General features: G+C 46.0%; 1 protein-coding gene across 1 annotated transcript in view; it reads left to right on the forward strand.

Annotated features, from left to right (window-relative positions):
* The first annotated feature begins 1,976 nt into the window (after nucleotides 1-1,976).
* The window catches only part of LIMS1 (LIM zinc finger domain containing 1), a 143,522-nt gene continuing 127,112 nt past the window's right edge, over nucleotides 1,977-18,386 (forward strand). Inside the window, exon 1 of the mRNA XM_054010622.1 lies at nucleotides 1,977-2,178. Coding sequence (XP_053866597.1) covers nucleotides 2,147-2,178 — 32 coding nt within the window. The 5' untranslated portion in view covers nucleotides 1,977-2,146. The remainder of the gene's footprint in view (nucleotides 2,179-18,386) is intronic.

The following is an 18,386-nucleotide window of genomic DNA, read 5'->3' on the forward strand; positions in this document are numbered from 1 at the left end:
CAAGAGGACTGGTAAATAGCATAGCTGGATTTGAAAATAAAGCTGTTAAAATAAAATTTGGCACTGGTAGAGTAGAAAGTGTTGAGATAAGCACCTAAGGAATAACCAAGTGTTGAGTCACTCTTACTTGGGGGAAAGAGAGAGAGCAGATCTGCCAGTGAAGTTACTGAGTTTCAAAGCTGCATAAATTCAGTATAGAACATATACTGGAAGAAGAATTAGAATGAAATGTTATTTTGATTTCAATGTACAGTTCTGAGAAAATAGTCCTGTTCACTCATGGGCATTGTCTAACATAGTGGTTCTCAACCTATTTATCATTGTGGGCTGCATATACGGCCCCCAATGTGTTACCTGGGCCGCGTGCAGCACCTCCTCTCCCTCCCACCCCCCAAGCCTCCCCACAGACCCCTATGCCCAGCACCTCCCCCTCACATACCCCTCCACAGAGTGGGGCTGGGAACAGAGGCCTGGGCGGGGGGCTAGGCAGCAGGGATCCCAGACTCTGTGGGGCCAGGTGGCAGCCCCGGACTCCAGTTGGCCAGCTAGCAACCCCAACCCTGCCATGCTGGGCGTCCAGGCAGCTGGGAACCTGGACTCTGAAGGGCCGTGCAGCAGCCCCGGACCACCACCACATGGGGCTGGCTAGCGACTCTGACCCCACCAGGCTACCAGGCACCTGGGAACCCGGACCCCATACAATCCGATGACCTTTAGCACACACTTGGCCCGCAACTGTGTACTACTTGGTCCCTGAGTTGAGAACAGCTGGTCTACTGTCTACTTCATTTAACTCCTCTTGGCTTTCTTAATGAAACCATTTCCTCTGGTTGTGTTTCTCTATAGAAACATAAAATATGTGGATAATCTAATTACATGATTGTGCATTGACTACATTTCCTTTGAAAGAATTCATATGGGCATTCCAGATGTGGGTCTTGAAAACTTTACAGGGAATTTGTTTCTTTGAGTAGAAAAAAAACTGTGGCCCTTCTAAAAGAGGGGAAAGGGTCTAATCATTTTTGACTGGGTTTGGGGCACAGGCAGCCTCTGTACTTAACATCCCGTGGAAGCTGCAGGCCATCGCTGTCTCTTGGAAAAACACTCATGAGTCAGGAAAATAAACTGCAACCATTGAACCTTTACTCAAGTATGCTCTTAAATTCAGTGAGAACATGTATTAACTGAATAGCAGACTAGTGTGGCTTTTAAAAACAGCCCTCAGGAGATGATTTCAGTGGAAACTATGTCATCTGCCAAAGTAGGGAACATGATGGCTTTCTCCCATCTTCTTCCAGTCTCATTCTCTTTTCTGTTCCGTCCCTTGCACGGACCATTTAAAAGTTTGGAGAAGTTTAAGCAAAGACCAGCCCTACAACAGGCTAAGGTGGCTGCGCCTACTGCCATTTACAGCAGTGCCAAAACTCCGCGTGAGTTCGGCGCTGCCAGCTCACCGCGTGTCAGTCAAGCCTGTCTTCAAAAGGCTCCTGCGGGCGGGCTGAGCGTGGCAGGGAGGGGGACAGGAAGGAGGGTGGCAAATGCTGCTTTGCTCCAGCCCCGAGGCCAGCCAAAGTAAGGGCTGGTTCAGCGCCGCGGGAAAGGGCCCATCTCTGTCTCGCCTTCGCACAGCACCTACCCCAATGGGCCGCTGCGAGCTGCCGCCAGCCGCTACCCCAGCGCAAGTAGCTAGCGCGCCTAAAGCCCTGGGGCCAGCCCCGCAGTGTGCGCGCCCCGCGGCCGGGGGAGGTGTCAGCGGCTCGCGGGGCCAGGGAGGCGGTGTCCGGCTGGAGCAAGGCGAGCCGCGTGTAATCATGTACCCAGGGGACAGCAGCAGCCGCCCGTGGCCGGGCTGCAACACCCACCCCGCTGCTAAGGCGGGAGAGCGCCCCGGCCAGCAGCAAGCCCGGCAGCGGCTCAGCTTGGCCGGGCGGGGAAAGTGGGAGGGGGCGGCGCGGCCGCGCTCCCCTCCCTAGCGGCGGAGCAGCAGCGCTGCAGGCAGCTGGCCGGGACGCGCCGCGCCATTGCTGCCTGTCCGAGCCCCGCTCCGCCTTCCTGCTCCTCCTGCGGCGCCTCCTCGCTGCGGCGCGGAACTTGCCCGGAGCAGGGCGCGAAGTTGTCTGGCGGGAGGCAGCTCCCGGCTGCCGGGATGTTGGGGGTCGCGGCGGGAATGACCAACAGGTAAGAGCCCGTCAGCAGCGCCAGCCCACCCGGCCCCATTCATCCCTCCCGGGCCGGGCTGCGCCGGGGGCTCTGCAGCTCCCCCTCCTTGCAGGGCGGTGCTCGGTCCCCGGCCTCCCCTGTCCTCCCGGGGCTTGCGTGTGCGGTCAGGGCGCTGAGTAGGAGCCCGCCCTGAAACTTCCCCGCAACCTCCCTGGGTGCGGGAGGTGCTGCAGTGGCACCCCAAGCCCTGGGGATGCGCTTCACCGCTCCGCAGCCGGCGGCGGCCAGGCTGGGGCGTGTGCGCGTTTATGGGGGTCTTTGGGAGGAGAGCGGCGCTCCCCCAGCTGGGTCATGCGGGCAGGGGCCGCGCACCCCGGCGGAACGGGGCAGGGAAGGAAGTAGCTAGTTCTGGGCGGACTGCAGAGACCTTGATTATTAGGCAGAGCAGTGGGGTCACTACCAGGTGGCTGCTTCTGGGGGCTTGTTAGTAAAGTGGGAGTGACAAAGCGCCGGCTGTTGAACGCTGGGGGCTGCTTCTGCATCCCTGTTCAGCGGGGCCCGGGTTAGAAGATTTTAGGCAGGGGTGGGGTGTGACTCAGATTCCCAGATGCAGCGTGTGACCCGCTCGGGGTGTTCCTCCTGCTGCAGGGTGTGATCTGCGGTTTACAAAGCCTGCGGGTTTTTGCAGCCACACCCAGGCGTGGGTTAGTTTTTTGTCAGTAGTCCCTCCCAGGCTCCCGTTCTGAGGTAACAGCACCTGCAGTTCTCATTCATGCTTTCACAGTGATCCGGCGCTCACCAGGGGCTAGCAGGAATTTCCTTCCAGCTTGTACTTGTAGAGTTTTCTAGGAATTTTTTGTGTTGGGGCAGTGGGTGTGGTATCCCCCGTTCTCTCCTCCCCACCCCCCAATCATACACCAAGGACGTGTCTCCATTGAAACTCCTGTGTCTGCCCCAGGAATGCTTCAGCAGCATAGAAATACTGGCAAAGCATGCTGGATGCAGCAATATCAGTAAAGCTGTGTTTTGTACCCATCTACTAAACTAAAGCCACCCCCCACTAGTGGCAAAAGCACTGCATCTGCACTAGGGACTTGGGCCAGCCCAGCTATGTTGGTCAGGGATCTATACCCCCCTGACAGATGTAGCTGTGCCAGCAGAAGTCCATAGGGTGCACATAGCCTTACTCTGTTTGAGTTAGCCTACCTCAAATGAGAGCAGCTACCCTGCAAAGCAGTACTGAAGCTGCACAGAGGGACTGGATTAGTGGCTGATAAGTTATGCTAACTCAAGTTTCTAGTCTGTAGCTGCACCCCCACTGCATTACTAGCTCAAGCGTTGGCAGCACCAATGCTCCTGACAGGCTGGTTATCTCAAGTTTAAAGAACTCAAGCTATACATTTTTGTGTGTAGACAGGAGCTTTGTTAGGGGTAACACTCAAATTGTACCTTGAGTTAACACTGCAGTGAAACAAGCCGTTCCTCGTGAAAGAAGCAGAAAGTTTGGCCCTTGAGATCCAAAGGTCCTGTGTATCAGTACTAGCTCCCAGCCTCACACTCCTGAACAGCTTGACTTCTGCAAAGTTCATCTTGCCAGGGACTCTTCTAGAGCAGCTGCTCCTGGAAACCACCATCAGGCTAGTTTAGATTAGTGGTGGTGGGGAAATTTAGACTGTGTGGAAATATTGGGTGGTTGGGAGGGAGGGGAAAGGTGAGTAAATGCACTTTTCCCCAAGCCTCCTCCAACTCACTAATGACCAAATCCAGCATGACACCTCCAGCTGGCTTGAAAGGACAGAATGAAGCCAAGAAGGTAGCATTTGGTGCTTTTGCACTCCCTGACCCAGATGCACCAGGTTCTTGTCCACTCTGCTCATCTGGAGGAAGGGATAATGAGGCTGTATGTTTCATTTTATTTACAGTTAAAGCTCTTAGTACAGGGATTTTGGTTTTGGTGATTATTTTTTAAAGCATTGTATTTTTTCCTCAAGTTCTTTCATGTATTTAAATGCTAACGCAGTCTAAACAATTGATGTAAGCAGAATAACATTTTATGTAAACATTTGAGTGATTCAAAAGTGTTTCTATCCTTTGCGTACATCTTCACAATTGTGACTTGCACTGCCTGTGACAACAGACACATGTAATGATGCTCAGAGCAGAAATTGAGAGAGCACAGTTAATTCTTACTAAAATAAAACTAGTAAATGTGTGGAAGGAGAACATAGAAGAACTGTTTATCATTTGAACCCTGCAGTTAAAATGTCACATTTTACATCTAGTTAAATACCTTTGTATGGTGAGCGGGGTGTCCACATTGAGGTGAACTTAGAGACCATTCTACCAAAAAAAAAAAAAAAGTGTGCTTTGTCATTTTAATTCCTTCTCCCTTTGCTTGAGCATTTAATTTTTAGATAGACTTTTTGTCTTTCACCATGCAGCTTCTCTGTACTGTGGTATCTAGAATTGTAGTGAGGACCTAAAATAACTAGTGTAACAGCATAGATGTTCCTTGCTTCGGATATAAGGGATTTAATGTTATGACTAGGCTTGGCAAACTGGTCAATTGACAGGCTATTATTTAACCACAGTCCGACATTGTCACATATTCCAGCAAGAATGCTCTTTATGAGGCGGTGGCCAACTTTTTAAATTGCATTATGGTCTTTCTTTCTTCATTTCATTGTGTTTTGCATTTTTCTGAGTTAAAATAACTCAGTTATGTAACTTGTTCTTTATAATTAGGTACAAATATCTAAGCCTTTCGGAGCCCACAGATTCTTACTTTTTTTTGTTACTGTTGTAATTGTTCTAATAAATTTAGTGCTTTAAAATATTTGACCATTTTTGACATTTTATTTGATGCTATTTGACCAGTCAGTTGACCTATGATTTTTGGACCGGTCAAATGCTCAACCCTACTTTATGACTTAATTCACACAAGAAACAGGAGCATGACTGTTTGACAAACAGTAAATGTCAAAGAAAATGATCATCATTTGTTGAGCATGGGAATGTGTCAATGCTGTATATAACAGAAGACATTTCTCTCTGCCCCAAGGAGCTTATAATTTTAATGATACAGGACAATAATTAAACAACCCCAGGTGGAGGTTCATGTTATGGGACTATGATTTTCTGTGTAGATTTTGCAATTAGTGTAGAGTCATGCATTGAGTAAGAGTTAATGTGGAGGAGTATGAAAAACTAATAAAGAATAATGAACTGTTTCACTAATTACACAGCATTGTAAAGCTTCACCCGCTGTAAATGTTTCTTGGAAACATATATGTTCCAAATTAAAGAATTTTATAAGTCTTATGCTAATATGTCACAATCTTTCTGTGGCAGACAGAAATAACGAATACAGTATGTAGTCCCCAGTTCGCTGAGACCTAGAATGCCGGCAATTTAATGGATGCTGGAAATGTTTAGAACAGCTAACTTGAAAACTGTAAACCAACTAAAGGCTATCCTGTCTTTTTTTTTTTTTTTCCTTCTCCCAATCCCACTACTTCGTCCTCAGCTATTGATTACCAAACCTTGTCTCTAAGAAAACAAAGACGTACTTTGGCTCAGTTGTTTGACTTCACTAGTGTTAACTTTTATTTATAACAAACAAAAATAAAATTTTAATTTAATGGGGTACAAGAGCATTCTAGCCAGTGATTGTTTCTGAAAGATGCCAGACTGACAGTACTTGAAATGGAGGTTCTCTCTTTATACACAAAATAGATACAAGCGCAGGCAGTAGGAATGCACACTGCTGTGTCCTGCTAATGTGCCTTAGCTCTGATGTGGAGGGACTGCCTCTTCAGGTCATAGAACAATTAAGTCCTTGGCATCTTTTCTGCTGAGACAGCCACTAAATGCTGCTCTGACACATTAATCGGGAGATGTACTGAGACAATCAACTAGGTTGCCAAACACCCAGAGAGCAGTAATGAATTTTGAGGCAAACTCAGCTTGGAGTCCGCACTTGCAGAAACTTGCTGAAATGAACTAGATAAAATGCTCCTGTAGAAGTCCGCAATTCTTGGCATCTCATAAGTCATCTGGGAGGAAATTTCTGCAGTGCAAAACAAACAAATTGTGTCCCTCTGGGATATATGGGTAGCTGGTGCAGCACAAGAAGTGGATGGTGGTGGGCAAAAAGGTGGTGTGGCCAGGGGATGTGCTGATTTAGTACATCCCCATGGCAGCTTCTCCTAGCAGGGCTCCTGTAGGGCACTGACTGCAACTCTAGCAGTTCTTCACTGGTAGAAATTGCCAGGCCTGCCCTTCCTTGGAGTGAATCCCTCCTGTAACTGAAGGAGAGCGTCTGAATCTGGCACTTAGGCCTTGTCTACACTGCCACTTTACAACGCTGCAACTGTCTCGCTCAGGGGTGTGGAAACCCCGCTGCCCCCGAGCGCTGCAAGTTTCAGCACTGTAAAGTGGCAATGTAGACAGTGTACCAGCACTGGGAGCTATTCCCCTTGTGGAGGTGGTTTTCTTTACAGTGCTGGGAAAGCTCTCTCCCAGTGCTGGTGCCGCACCACATAGCCACATGGCAGCGCTAGTGAAGACATACCCATAGTCACTACTAACATGCTTTGACTATGAACCAGTAATCCAGAAGTGACTGATCACCTGAATTGTCCCCTTGTTTGTGGCTTTCTCCCCTTAAAAGTAGAATATTGAAAAGAAGAAACCATTATCTGCTACAGTAGCATTTTGAGAGGATGTCTTTCTGGCATCAGTAACTGTGAGGGTTGTGGAGCTGCCACATACCAATCTATGAAAATGATATGTTGTAATGGTGTGAATATTGTAAGTGATCTGGTCAGTAAGGAAAAGTTTCTGTCTAACTGTGGAGGGTTATCAGGATTTCCTTTATGAAAGTATTTGATCTAATTTGATAGGGGCAGTGAGAAGAACAAACAGGGAAGCGGCACAGTGACTTCCCAGAAAAATAATCTAGGTATATGCTTGAAAAACAATGGAGCAGGCTTCAAAGACCCTGTCTCCTGTTGTAAACTGTTTTGCCAGAGTGCGGAGTTGCTAGATCAAAGGGTTATACACAGTTAAACTTGTATTTATTCCTTGGGAAAATGTATGTGTGGGGAGGGAATTTCCATAAGTTGCCAAGAGTGTGTCAGTGAACTCTGACAGGCCGACAGTTAGGCTCTAACAAAGAGTATATAGGGAATTAGTCCTTCCAGGGTGTCCATGTGGAAGATGGTTAGACAACCTACATGCATGTCTGCTTATCAGGTGTTTTATTGCTTTTAAGATCTATTTTCTCTGAAATGTTCTAAATAAATGATACTGTGCTTTAAGGAAACTGTTTAGTCACTGATTACCCCGACATTATCCTGGAGGGAACAGAATTGCAGGGTATGGACATATGTCAGACTTGCTGAAGTAAACTGTGGTCGATACACAGGGGACTGCAACCCAGGGCTCACTTTGAGAGTGGAAGAGTCACAGGATTCTATGCCAAAGAGACCAACTCAAAGAGGGGTCAGAGGTGCTGTTCGCTTGGTAACCGCGACAATACTGTAGTGATTTTCATTCTAGGTTAATAGTGGCCATTTCTTGCTTGTGGTGGTCACAAATCAAAGTACAGTAGTGCTTTTTTTGTTTTTTAAATGTACTTGTATTATATATAATCTGGATCAAAAGAACCTTGAATTTTATGCCAGCACTTCAGATGGAGAGCTAAGTCGTGTGTCTGTAGAAAGAACTAGGTAACTGATTTTGTACAGATTTTTGACAAAGGTGTTCTTATGCTTATGTAAAATTAAAAATAGTCATCCTGGTGTACTGTTATTGGCAGAGTAGGAGTTTCTGCTGGGACTATTGCAGTAAATTGCAAGCTAGCATTTCACAACTGCTTACTGAAAATATGATTTTTCAGTCAATTTACCTTGTGCTTATAGTGCCCAATTCAAAAAATTTTTTCTCAGTGATATTTACAGGCAAACATACAAGTAAAATATTGAGCAAAGAAAATGGATCTATATCCAGAGCATTTTAATAAGTTTGAAAAATCAGTCTAGACCACTGCCTTTTTAACTTTTATTCTGTATATTAGAGTGGATGATAAAGCTGCAGACTTCTGGGCTCTTATAGCATTAGTGACTATTGTGCATGCAGTGTTTAGGGCCTCCGTAAATCAGAAGCTGTATATAGTACTGGAATGAAATCATACTGTAACCCACAGATTCTTTTTTCTCAGAACTGTCTCCAAATGCTTACTGCAGATAATCATTTAAAGACACACAATATACTCTGCAAAGCTTGAATGGTTAACAAATTTTTTTTTTTTCCAAGTTGTAGTAAAATATTTATGGCGAAGCACTTAAGGCAAGCTTTTTAGTGTTTTCTGTTGTGGTTTCACGCTGTGTGTGTCATTCTGGAAATTCTGATTCCTCTGCATTTTTGTTCTGTTCCAAATTATCATTTTAAGACTCCCCACCCACTGTAATGCAGCCTGCATTATTCTTTGTCCATACCAGGATATGTTAAATACTGTTAATATTGTCAAAGTTAAAAACAGGGCTTTTCTTAGTGGAGGAAGTGGTTCATCTTTAGGGCCTGTCCACCATGACAAGTTCTGATGAAAGGCCAAATCAAAAGAAGGCTCTGATCTGTTATGTTTTGTTAAGAGCAGCTCTCTATGAGCTGAGTGGTAAAAACATTATCTACTATCTGTTATTACATACACAATCTAGAGATTGAAGAATCAGACAACTGACACTATATATATATGGTAGGGTTACCATATTTCAGCAAGCAAAAAAGAGGACGGGAGGAGCCCCGCCCTAGCCCCGCCCCTGCCCCTCCCACTTCCCGCCCCCCCAGAACCCCCAACCCTCCCCCCGTTCCTTGTCCCCTGACTGCCCCCTCCTGGGACCCCTGCCCCTAACTGCCCCCCAGGACTCCACTCCCTATCTAAGCCTCCCTGCCTCTTGTCCCCTGACTGCCCCAACCCTTATCCACACCCCCACCCCCAGACAGACCCCTGGGACTCCCACGCCCCATCCAACCACTCCCCACCCCCTGACAGCCCCCCCCCGAACTCCCAACCCATCTAAACCCCTCTGCTCCCTGTCCCCTGACTGCTCCGATCCCTCTCCGCACTCCTGCCCCCTGACAGCCCCCCCCAGAACTCCCAACCCATCTAAACCTCTCTGCTCCCTGTCCCCTGACTGCTCCGATCCCTCTCCCCACTCCTGCCCCCTTGACAGCCCCCCCCAGAACTCCCAACCCATCTAAACCTCTCTGCTCCCTGTCCCCTGACTGCTCCGATCCCTCTCCCCACTCCTGCCCCCTGACAGCCCCCCCCCAGAACTCCCAACCCATCTAAACCTCTCTGCTCCCTGTCCCCTGACTGCTCCGATCCCTCTCCCCACTCCTGCCCCCTGACAGCCCCCCCCCAGAACTCCCAGCTCCCCACCCCCCTGCTCCTTGTCCCCTGACTGCCCCTTCCTGGGACCCCTGCTCCTAACTGCCCTCCAGAACCCCACCCCTAAGCCTCCCTGTTCCTTGTCCCCTAACTGCCCCCTCCTAAGACCCCCCCCCAACTGCCCCCCAGGACCCTACCCCCTACCTGTACCCTGACTGCCCAAAACTTTCTCCGCCCCCCCCCCCGTTTCTTGACTGCCCCCTCCAGAACCTTCCTGCCCCCGGTCCCCCTTACCCTGCTGCTCAGAACAGGGTGTTGGGCTCTGTGCCAGCCGAGCCCGACACGTGGCTGTGCTTCCCAGCACAACAAAACCCGGTCCCTGGCCCTGCACAACAAAACCCGGTCCCTGGCCCTGCACAGTGCTGCTGGACCGGGTTGCAGGAGAGGCCAACTCAGAATGCAGGGCGGCTCCAGCTCCTCTACAGCTGCTCCGGAGTCCAGCCTGGGATTTTTCTGCAGCCCTCCCAGCCACTCACTCTGCCAGGGGAGGGGGAAATCCCAGACATTGTGAGTGCTTTACAAATTCCCCCCAGACGCTATTTTTAGCGCGAAAAGGAGGACATGTCCGGGTAAATCCGGACGAATGGTAACCCTAATATATGGCATATAACTTTTAAAATTCAAGGCATAAAACAAGCCTGAGATTAAGCAGCAACTTTTACTATGGAGAGATTATCATTGTCTGTTTATGGAGTTTCTTGTTCTTTTCTCTGAAGCTCTTTCAGTGACCAGGCACTAGACTATTCGATTTACCATTGATTTGATCTGGTGTAGCATTTCTCATGTTTCTAGACTTAAGAGTGCAGGAAGGTAAACTACTAACTTCACTTTGTTTTAGAAGTTTCTGCCATTTTAAAATCAGATATTTTTGCTGTCTGGCAAGAGCACTGAAAACCTGGGAGACATAGGGAGTTGCTTTCCAGTATTGCTGACACGAAAGCAATTATGAGTTTAGTTTAACAATAACAGGATTATTTTTTTAAATACACTTCGGATTCTTTTTATTTGCCTCCTTGTTTTGGAGTCTTTACAGTGTATTTGCGTCAAGTTTTCATGTCTTTTTTCACAGCCACGTAGGCTAGTAACTCCCTTTTTAACTGAAAGCTGAGATTCTCATGCAATAATTTATTCCAGAAGCTGGGCAGGAAAAACACCAAATATTGTAACACTTATCATGGCAAAACCACAAGAGTTGGCAATAACCGTTTCTCATTTGGAGTTTCTTCATGGATGTATTCTGCCCTCAATGCCTGTGCATAACACGCATTGCCATTAATGTGTTTTCTGCATATAATCAGAAAATTAATCCTCCAATTCAGCTCCACTGCTAGCCAAAGGTTTGAAACATCTTGAAAATACTGTGCAATTTTTAATTGGCTGTACAAGACTCTCCATGAAGAGATTGTCCAGCTGGTCTTAGTTAACTCTAGAGCCTGTTACGCACCACAGTTACTTCATTTTTTTTCATCAGCTGGAGAACATTGGGAGATAAATGATACCAGACAAATGATCGCCTGTGCAGTGACAAAATGTTTTGAAACAAAGGTCTTGTCTATGCTGGCAATTTACAGCGCTGCAACTTTCTCTGTCAGGGGTGTGAAAAACACCCCCTGAGCGCAGCAAGTTACAGCGCTGTAAAGCGCCAGTGTAGACAGTGCACCAGCGCTGGGAGCCACGTCCCTCGTGGAGATGGGTTTTTTTAAGAGCGCTGTGCCGCGACCACACAAGGCATGTTAAAGCGCAGCCGCGGCAGCACTTAAGCATTGCCAGTGTAGACTAGCCCAGAGTGACCATCCTTTCTGTAGTCTCAGAACAGAAATTTGGTGTGTCATTAACACATGTTTAAATGCTGTGTATTTGAGCATTATAGAAGTGCCTGATAACAGCTCCATCGTTCTAAAATGGGCTTAAATCGTGGCGTAAATTCCTTTTTGTTTCTGGTAAAATGTTACACAGGGTTAGATTTTATGTTCTTTGCATTTTCAGTGTCAAATGTTTGGTTTCTCTTTATTAATTTTTAATAGGAAATCTTGGAATTTGGGTGGCTGAAATTTGTCCATGGAATTCCTGCTTTTCATCGTTGACTGATATCTCTTAAATAAACATTGACTGTCGATTTAAAAAAAAAAAAAAAAAAAAAAAAAAAAAAAACTAGGTAGGGAGGTGGGTCCTAAGTAGATCTGGTACAATGGGCAGGTTGTGTTTTATTTAAATGTTGGATTTAGGGTCATTTTAACTTTTTTTCCATGTTAGAACTGTAAGTTTTTAAGTACTGCGCACACAGGCCTGAATGACGAGTGGGCTGTTCCCCTTCCCCCGCCCCCCTGCGAGTCTCCTCAATTCCAGGAGTTCCAGAGGCTGCTTCCTAGAGCAGTGGGGGAATGCCCTGGGACACTGAGGATGGTGTTCATGGTTGGTGCAATGGATGGGGAGTTGCTGTGTAATAATCTGAGAACTTTGAGGAGATGTAGTAATTTTATGAACACTACATGTGACCTGGCCAGGAAGGAGAAGTCATTGTATGTTGGGCTATAAGACTCCCCTGTTTGCATGTGATTGCTCTAGCTTAATAAGATGTTTGGGGGAGAAGGGGAGCGCAAAGGAAAGAAAAACACAGTACACCTCTACCTCGATATAACGCTGTCCTCGGGAGCCAAAAAAATCTTACCGCGTTATAGGTGAAACCACGTTATATCGAACTTGCTTTGATCCACCAGAGTGTGCAGTTCCCCCCCGGAGCATTGCTTTACCACGTTATATCAGAATTCGTGTTATATCGGGTTGTGTTATATCAGGGTAGAGATGTAGTTATTCTCAGCAAACATTGGGGGGGGAGTTACAAGACAATGGCATAATTCCAGGCCCAGGTCATAGTGACACAGCTGTTCAATCAGTGCTGGGAAGAAAGAGATCCAAAGAACACTAAACAGTTAAAAACCCTTCTCAAGAGAGGAGGGGAGGTCAGTTGTCCTGGGCTGTCAGGAGGACTGGCTGACAGAGGGAGAGGGGATCTGTGGAGGATGGCATATGTATGGACTGCTGTCTTTATAAGGTCTGTTTTCTCTGAAATCCTGTTCTAAATTAATTATATTTTGCTTTAAGAAGGCTGTGTGGCTACTGGATACTGCTGTTTGCTCCTAGAGAGAACAGAACTGCAAGCACTGAAGAGAACTCACTCCTGCTGAGGTAGTCATGGTTGATACACAGGGGACTGCAGTCCAAGGCCTTGTCTGAGAGTCGGAGAATCATCTGATTCTACCAGGAGGCAGGTGACAGCTTGAGGTCTGAGACTCAAGGTGGGTGCACTTGAGAAACCAGGAGGGATCAGGGTACAATTCACCCAGTAACTGTGACAGTTAGTAGTATTGGGTGGAGCCCGTGAGCTGGGGGTGAAGACCGGAACAAAGTGTGCAGAAGTGAAGACCTGAGTTGGAATACTTTTTGCCAGAGGCAGGGAGAAATTTGTTGTAGAGGAAATGGTGGAGATGAAGGTGTCACAGTTCAGGACAACTGCACGTGTATTTCCCCTCTGTGGTCCAGCCAGGGCACCCACTCTAGGCTTCAGCTCCCTGGGCTGTCACCTCCCTTGAGTGGAGACCCACGTCTCACTCCCTTCTGACTGGGGTCTTTCCAGGCTGCATAGTCCCCTGACTATACTGTGAGATCCTAGCAAGAAACTCTGGCTGAGCAGGCCTGCTTACTTTCTTTTCACAGACTAATAATAATTTCCCACAGTCACAAGGTACCATACTGCACTTCCTATGCAAACCTGGTTTATTCTTAAGATAAAAACATTACAGAGAAAACATACTAAAAATAGTAAAAGAACCTACTCACATGCTAATAAGCTTAGTAGTCATCATCCCATCCCTAATGCAGGCTCTGGCAGGAGTAGTCCTTCAAAATCCCACCCAAAAGCTTTCTTTATGGTTTCAAGTTCCTCACAGCTTCAGCTTAGAACAAGCATCCAAAACCTAAGTGAGGAAGTTTAACTTGCTGATACTCACACCTTCTTGCCAACTGTTGGAAATGGCTGAGGTCCACCTTGATTGCATTGGCCTCGTTAGCACTACAAAAATAATTTCCCCTCTCTTGATATTCACCCCTTCTTGTCAACTGTTGAGAATAGGCCACTTCCACCTTAACTGAATTGGCTTCGTTAGCATTGACCCCAACTTGGTAAGGCAACTCCCATCTTTTCATGTGCTGTATATTTATACTGCTTACTGTATTTTTCACTCCATGCATCTGATGAAGTGGGTTTTGGCCAAGGAAAGCTTATGCCCAAATAAATTTGTTAGTCTCTAAGGTGCCACAAGGACTCCTCATTGTTTTTGTTAATTCAGTAAAGTGTCTCTTAATTCCATAAAGTTTGTCAGGGATAGGGTGACCAGAAAGCAAGTGTAAAAAAATCGGGACAGGGGTGGGGGTAATAGGTGCCTATATAAGAAAAAGCCCCAAATATCGGGACCGTCCCTATAAAATCGGGACATCTGGTCACCCTAGTCAGGGATATTGCAGGCTATTGTCAAATCTGTCACAGAAGGTTTGTGAGAATGAGAGAGAAGGAGGCTCCAGTGCCAGTATGATAAGAGGACAGAGGGTGCTATAGTTCACCCAAGGAAAAGTGTGGTGAGGAACATATGGAAGGGGAAATAGCCTCAGTGGAAGCTTGAGGACAGATTCAGGAAGCAAATGCTGCAAGCAGCAGGAAAGAAACTCTGGGTAATGGTGTGGGGCAATGGTGCAGATTGGGCAATGCAAAATAGCAGATAATCAAGTAGTGGGCAGACAGAAAAACAGTAGTGCAAAATAGAGATGTAAATAGCGTTTTAAAAAAGTAACTGTTTAAACTATTAAAATTGTATCAGTTAAACATTTAACTGTTAATGAGTTCACAACATAGGCATGGGAACTATGGGTGCGGGGGGTGCTGCAGCACCCCCATGTTTTACGCAGGTCCCAGCTGCTGGCCCCGCACTCGGGGTTCTGGCTGCCGGCCCCATGTAAAACGGGGTGCTGCAGCACCCCCTGCACCCCTAGTTCCCACACCTATCACAGCAGTTCCATAGCAATGGTCCTGATGCTTTTCAAGGCATCTTGGGTGTGGGGATTGCTATGATAAGCTAATGGACAAACTTTGGGCACCCGTGAGCTGTGTGAGATAGACTGATTATTATGCATACTGTAAGGAAAGACTTGCCTTTTTGCAAGTTCAGTACTGATTGAGCAAAGCAACCACTGCTTACAAAATCCTATAATTGTGGTAAATATCCTGTTGCAGGAGAACATTTTATAAATAGCTGCATGTATGCAACGTATGAAACCTGACAGATTAAAGCTATACGTTTCTTAATTTTTTTTTATAGAGGAAATATGTGGAATAAGCGTGTCGTTTCTGGTGGGAGAGAGGTCTTCCTTATGACATCTGAAAAGATGCAGGTTACTAGAAGAGCAGAATTGTACACACAAGTATGCTTTTGTGCTATGGTGAATTTGCAATAAGAACACCTACACACAAAGCATTTTTGTAAGCCTAGAGATTTGTTTGTATATTGTGCTTGCTTTTTTAAAGATATGTTTGAATTCGATCTTTCTCCATCCCATTCCAGCTTCTCCTTCTGCCTGGTCTTGCAGTGAAGTTACTCCTGTATGGATTTAATCACTCTTGCCATAGAAATAATTTTAACAAATTCAGCCTTATGACTTCGTTGCAGGATCCAAGGGAAGGAGAGCCTCATTTGTCATCATCATAAATGGCTTATAATTAGAAGGGGCACTGAAAACAGAAACAGATCAATGTATGTTTAAATATATGTTAGTTTATGTATCTTCATTCAGTGGCTTCACATTTTTACATTACATTGAGGAATCAAAAGCTATTCATATTAGCATATTGTTTATTTTTGTGGCATTGTGTATGGTGCATTATTGATGGTAAGATCCCGGTGCAAGTTAAACCACATATGGAAAAACTGGGTGGTGGGTTACTACATTCTAGGAAAATACATTTGTGCTGTCTTTCTTGCTCTTGTGAAATGCTGAACTTCAGAAATGCAGACAGTATTGTAGCAAAGGATATTGTAACGGGGGTTTGCAATAGACCTCATGGGAGCTGGAGTAATCTGTCAAGTGAATATATTTATGATGAGTTCCTGTGCTACTTTTAAATATTTCAGAGAGTATGTAGAGAGAGACACATTTTCAGCTGTGAAAACATTCCTGAAACGTGATTGAACTCAGACTTTTAAAAAAATATTGTATATTTACAAGTATATTGAGTTTATTTTCTATTACAAGGTACAGCCAGTATTATAATTATGTTAAAAGTGGATTGAATGGGATAATGTCAAAGCTGCCATTCAAAAATCTTTGCTACTGCATTCACGTTTTTTCCTTTTTGTTAGCCCACTTTTGGCTTGCCTTATTTTAGTCAGATATTTATATATGATGAATCATCTGGAGAGGTTTGTTTCAAAGGGTTGTTTGCTTTGTAACTGGATGTTTAAGTTCTGAGTGTTCGCATATTGTAAGATATTTGCAAATGTCCCTATGTTTCTGTGGCTATGGGGAGATGTATACAGGTCTGTCGCATCTTACGCGCATTTAACATGCGCGATTTCAACTTTATGCGGTCGGCAAAAAACAACAACAACAACAACAACAAAAAAATAACAATTTTAATACTATACCTGTAGTGTGGGCGATTTCGCCCACCATTGAACTCAATGGAATTTTGGCTATATGCGGTTTTCGTTTTACGTGCTAACCGTGGAACGGAACCCGCGCATAAGATGAGACAGACATTACATTTCAAAAACTGTAGGAAAACAAGATGATGAACTGCTAACGTATAAGTATTGTGACAAAGTCAGACTGGACAGATGTAAGAGAATGGGGGAAGGCAGGTATGTCAGCCCTAGAATGGTAAAGGTTCTTTTCTCCCATTAGCTGAAAAAAGATTAACTCAGGTCAACTAGGGACACCTGAGTCCAATTAAGGGCTGCTTGTGACCTTTTAAAACCTCTCTTCTGGTGAGATGGAGGGAGGGAGAGCTAAGCTATAGCAGGGTGAAAAGCTGCTCTCCTTAGGGGAAGCAACAAGCTAACTTCCTGTTTGGGGAAGGACTGTCAACCTAGAGCCCACATAACAAGGCAGCATCCCAGAGGGGGGGCAGGGAAAAATATTCCCTTTTTGTATTATGATCTTGGTTCAATACTGCTTGGGCCTGCCCAGAGGCTCACTGTCAAGACTGATTCCCCACTCTGGCACTTTGATTCTAAAAATTAATACTGGCCACTCCAGGCTGGTATTAAACTCCCAAGGTTACAACTTCTCTCTGACCTTGGATGGGTAGATGCTGCTACCACCCAACTGCAAAAAAAACCCTTTTTGGGACCCAGGAAGGCAGACTTGGGAATTCCTTTCTGTGGGGTACCCTCAAGCCCTTTCACCCCCTCTCTGGGGAAGAGCTGAGAAAGAAAACAAAGGAAATCAGCTGTTGCCACCAACTAATTAAACAACATATGCACAAATCTCTTAGGACACAAAAATCCAATACTGTTCTTAAAAAAAGGTAAGTTTTATTAAAAACAAAAAGAAAGGAAATACATCTGGAATTTAGGCTTTTTGCTAGATTAAAAAAAAAATTACAAAATTAAGAATCAAGATAGCTCTCTTGAGGTCCAGCTTGAAGGTTACAAGAAAAAAACAAAAGCACCTGGGGTTAGCACAAAGGAGACCACAACCCATAAAGAGATAAACCTAATCGCGTCTTGCTAGACATTTCCTGATCTACTTACATATCTGGGGGTTTCAAATGAGTAGTTTCTAGGTATGATCTGGTGATTTTTTCATACCTGGCCCACAGCTTTTTTACAGCATAGCTCCAGCCCTGTTTCTGCTCCGCCCCCTCTCTCGGGAGAACAACAGACAGACGAAGGGAATTTTTTTTCACAATTTTAAAAAGTTTTAACCCTCCCATTGGCTCTTTTAGTCAGGTGCCGACTCCCTTCCTTTTACCTATGGGCTTTTTTAACCCTTTACAGGTAAAGCAAGTAGAGAACAGCTACTAACAGGGATTTTGTAGCTGATTGGCTGGCTGGGTGTCCATAAAAGTAAGCTCCTCCACCCCTTCATTTATCACACCCACCTTGTAAAATACTGAAAAATAAAACCCGAATGAGGAATAAAAACTATCAGGAGTGGAACTACTTTATTCCAGGACCCCCCCACTGCTAGAGGGGGAAATGTTGAGCCCAGTGAGGCGGTGGAAGTGCTTTTCCACAGTATAATTCATATCATGCATTTTAAAAAATCTTTTAAAAATAGACTTCTGGTCATTCAAATTTTGCTGAAACTGTAATGTATCCAAGCTGTTTATAGGCAGTTGCCTTCAATTAAGCCTGGGGTCGGCAACCTACGGCACGCGTGCCAAACATGGCACGCGAGCCGATTCTGAGTGGCACGCACCTCCCTCCTGCGGTCCCGGCCCCCAGCCCCACTCAGCCCCCCCGCCCACCGCTCTCCCCTGCGGGGGCAGGAGGCAGAAGCTTGGTTCTGCGGCAGCCAAGTGTCCCTCCTCCCCTGCTTCTTCCCCCAGCGTGGTGTTTTCCTGCCCCGCCTCCTCTCCCTCCCTGCGCCAATCATCTGATGGTCCTAGCGAGGGGGAGGGGGAAGAGCGGCAGCGTGCACACAGCTCCATAGAGGATGCAGAGAGAGGTAGGGATGGAGCCTGGGGGGAGGGGGTGGAACAGGGCATATCCCTTCCAGT

The sequence above is a fragment of the Malaclemys terrapin genome, chromosome 1, assembly GCF_027887155.1.
Source record: "Malaclemys terrapin pileata isolate rMalTer1 chromosome 1, rMalTer1.hap1, whole genome shotgun sequence".
Taxonomy (NCBI): domain Eukaryota; kingdom Metazoa; phylum Chordata; order Testudines; family Emydidae; genus Malaclemys; species Malaclemys terrapin.